Source organism: Metopolophium dirhodum, chromosome 1 (assembly GCF_019925205.1).
Source record: "Metopolophium dirhodum isolate CAU chromosome 1, ASM1992520v1, whole genome shotgun sequence".
In the NCBI taxonomy this organism is placed as follows: Eukaryota; Metazoa; Arthropoda; class Insecta; order Hemiptera; family Aphididae; genus Metopolophium; species Metopolophium dirhodum.
The window spans coordinates 62139508-62142495 of record NC_083560.1 but is presented as its reverse complement, the minus strand read 5'-3'; the positions used below and the strand labels follow the sequence as shown (position 1 = coordinate 62142495).

The window sequence follows — 2988 nt, the reverse complement described above, 5'->3', positions numbered from 1 at the left end:
GTTTCAATGGTTATAGTAAGCGTAATATGATTTTTATTGATAATCATTATATTGATAAATAAAATCTATAATATGATAAAGCAGTTTAGAATTGAATTTCACCGCTAGAGTGTATCACGTATTCCATATACCTAAAATAAAATCCACCGAGTAACGTTATGAAATATCCGTTATCAGTCAATGTTGTAATGTGTGTTGTGACGAAAATAAAATCGATGGGAAATCCAAAAAAATATCATCATACTTCATATCTATTATTATTTATGATTATACAAATACCAAGATAATAATTTTATATTGAATACTGTAAAATTACGTATTTTGTTCTAATGCATTGGTGCACTTCCATGCAATATAGGTACCAACAGTTATTAGTGTTATTACTACTCCCGACTCCGTCGATTTTTATATTTTTATGGAAGTATTTTTTCGAATTATTTATTATTTAAAAAATCAAAATGTGTGATAATTTAGTGAATAATGAATCAGAAATTCAACGAATTTTAAGTATACCTATTGAAAGCGACGATGAGTTTGCTGATATTGGTCTAAGTGATGACGAAAATTTTGAATTGCCCGTAAGTTACTTATAATTATTTTTATGAGGTATTAGTATTTTATTATATTTAGGATTTTTTATTTTATAATTAGGAATTATTTGAAAATGACGACCGCATTTTAAATGAAACTATAGACGATGCTGATAATATACTGAATTATCCCGTGTATTTTTCTGAAGAAAATATAACTAATTTCGGTTCTTCAACGTCACAATCCCCTATTGTCATTCAAATTCCATCAGATGTACAATCTTTGCCAACAGAATCTGTTTCACCATCTTCGTCATTTGTTTCACAAATACCTATAAGTAGAAACCGTAGATCCACAAGAAAACTAATTGCTTCTAATAATTCTAAAACAAAAAATATACCAAAAATAAAAAAGTTGGACCCGATTTGGAGAAAAGGAAATTTTTCACAGAATATCGAGTTTATAAAATTTTTTGGGGAAAAGCCAATGCCTGACGAAATAAAAGAAATGAAATCACCTAAAGAATTTTTTTCTTATTTTTTTGATAACGAATTATTAGCACATATTGCCGAACAGTCTACACTTTATAGTACTCAACAAAATCCCGAAAAACCAAATAAAATAACGATAAACGACGTACGACATTTTTTGGGCATAATTACAATGATGTCAATCGTCCATCTACCAAATACGAGGTCATATTGGTCAGAAAATACTCATAATAAAATAATAAGAAATTGCATGAGTGTAAATGTGTTTGAAAATATTAGGCGGTATATGCATTTTAACGACAACACTTTAGATTTACCTAGAGATAATCCAAATCGTGACAGGGTTTTTAAAGTTCGGCCACTTATTGACACACTCAATAAAAAGTTTAGCTCTGTACCTATCGAAGAAAACTTATCATTAGATGAGCAATTGTGTCCAACTAAAGCTGTATCATATCTCAAACAGTATCTCCCTCTGAAGCCTCATAAATGGGGGTACAAATTATTTGTTTTATGTGGTGTTTCTGGCTACGGTTATAACTTTGAAATTTACACGGGAAATGAAAATAAGGAAGACGAACGAATTATACACAATGAACCAGATTTTGGAGCTACAGGCAACATTGTTGTGAGAATGACTAGAATGGTACCGGAAAATGTGCACCATAAGTTATTTTTCGATAATTACTACACCTCATTACCAGTTATGATATATCTAGAAAAAAAAGGCATTCACACAGTTGGCACATTTAGACGTAATCGTTTTCCAAACGTCTGTTTGACAGATGATCGTTTATTGATGAAAAAAGATCGCGGATATTCTGAAGAGTGTTTCACAGTGGTTGAAGATGTCCCTATTTCAGCTGTTGCATGGAAAGACAACAAGGTAGTACACGTATCCTCAACTTTTGTAGGTGAACTCGAAAAAAATGTAGTGAGTAGATTTGACAAAAAAAAAAAGACCACCGTTATTGTACCTAGGCCGAAAATCATTGAAGTTTACAATAAACATATGGGTGGGGTTGACCTTATGGATTCTATGATTGGGCGCTATAGAATAATAATGAGGTCTAAGAAATGGTACATGAAAATTTTTTACCATTTGGTTGATATGTCGATTGTAAACGCGTGGATTTTGTATAAAAAAGTTACAAAAAAACCAATGAAACTAGCTCAATTTCGAGAGCAATTAGCTGTGGAACTTTGTCAAACAGAAATGGAAATAAAAAAAAAAGGCAGAAAAACAAAGGAATCGTTGGAAAAACAAATGCTGGAGAAGCTTGAAAAAAGAAAAAAAAGGACACCAACTGCAATTATTCCATCAACCCATTTACGTTTGGATGGGCATCAACACAGAATACAATTTGAGAAAATTCGACGAGTATGTAAACTACCAAAATGTAAATTTCAATCATTCGCTAAGTGTACTAAATGCGATGTTTTTTTATGTTGTAATAAAGAAAGAAATTGCTTCGATTTATTTCATTATACCTAACTGAATTTGTTTTATTTTTTATTATTATTTTAGATTTTTTTTTTTTTTTTTAATTTAATTTGTATTCAAAAAATATAATCATGTACTTATTTATAATTTCATTTTATAATATTGCTTTTCATCAATAAATATTATATAAATTTTAAAATTACATGATATACTAATGACGCATAGAAGTGCATACATGCATTTCAATATTTGAGACGTAATAATTATTGTTTGTCGATAGTGCATAGAAGTGCACACATGCATTTTTCAAAATTGAGTCAAATTGAGTACTTACATTTTATAACTGAATTTTTTTAATAATTTTAATGGATTCTACAGGTTGTAATCTATTAAAAAACATTTTTTTTATTATTTAATAAAAAATCATGCAGTGAAGGGTTAATAATAATGGTAATAATAGTAATGTTTTATTCGTAAAAGTCGGCACTGCGATTACAACGTTGGCTGGACTATGCCATAGTA

The 2988-nt window shown here is 29.6% G+C and overlaps 1 protein-coding gene across 1 annotated transcript; it reads left to right on the top strand.

The window, feature by feature from the left end:
* The first annotated feature begins 396 nt into the window (after window positions 1-396).
* Window positions 397-2617, top strand: LOC132936628 (piggyBac transposable element-derived protein 3-like). Its single transcript, XM_061003382.1, has 2 exons — window positions 397-578; window positions 652-2617. Exons 1-2 carry the CDS (start codon window positions 459-461, stop codon window positions 2515-2517), a joined length of 1986 nt encoding a protein of 661 aa, XP_060859365.1. The 5' UTR covers window positions 397-458; the 3' UTR covers window positions 2518-2617.
* The last annotated feature ends 371 nt before the right edge of the window (window positions 2618-2988 follow it).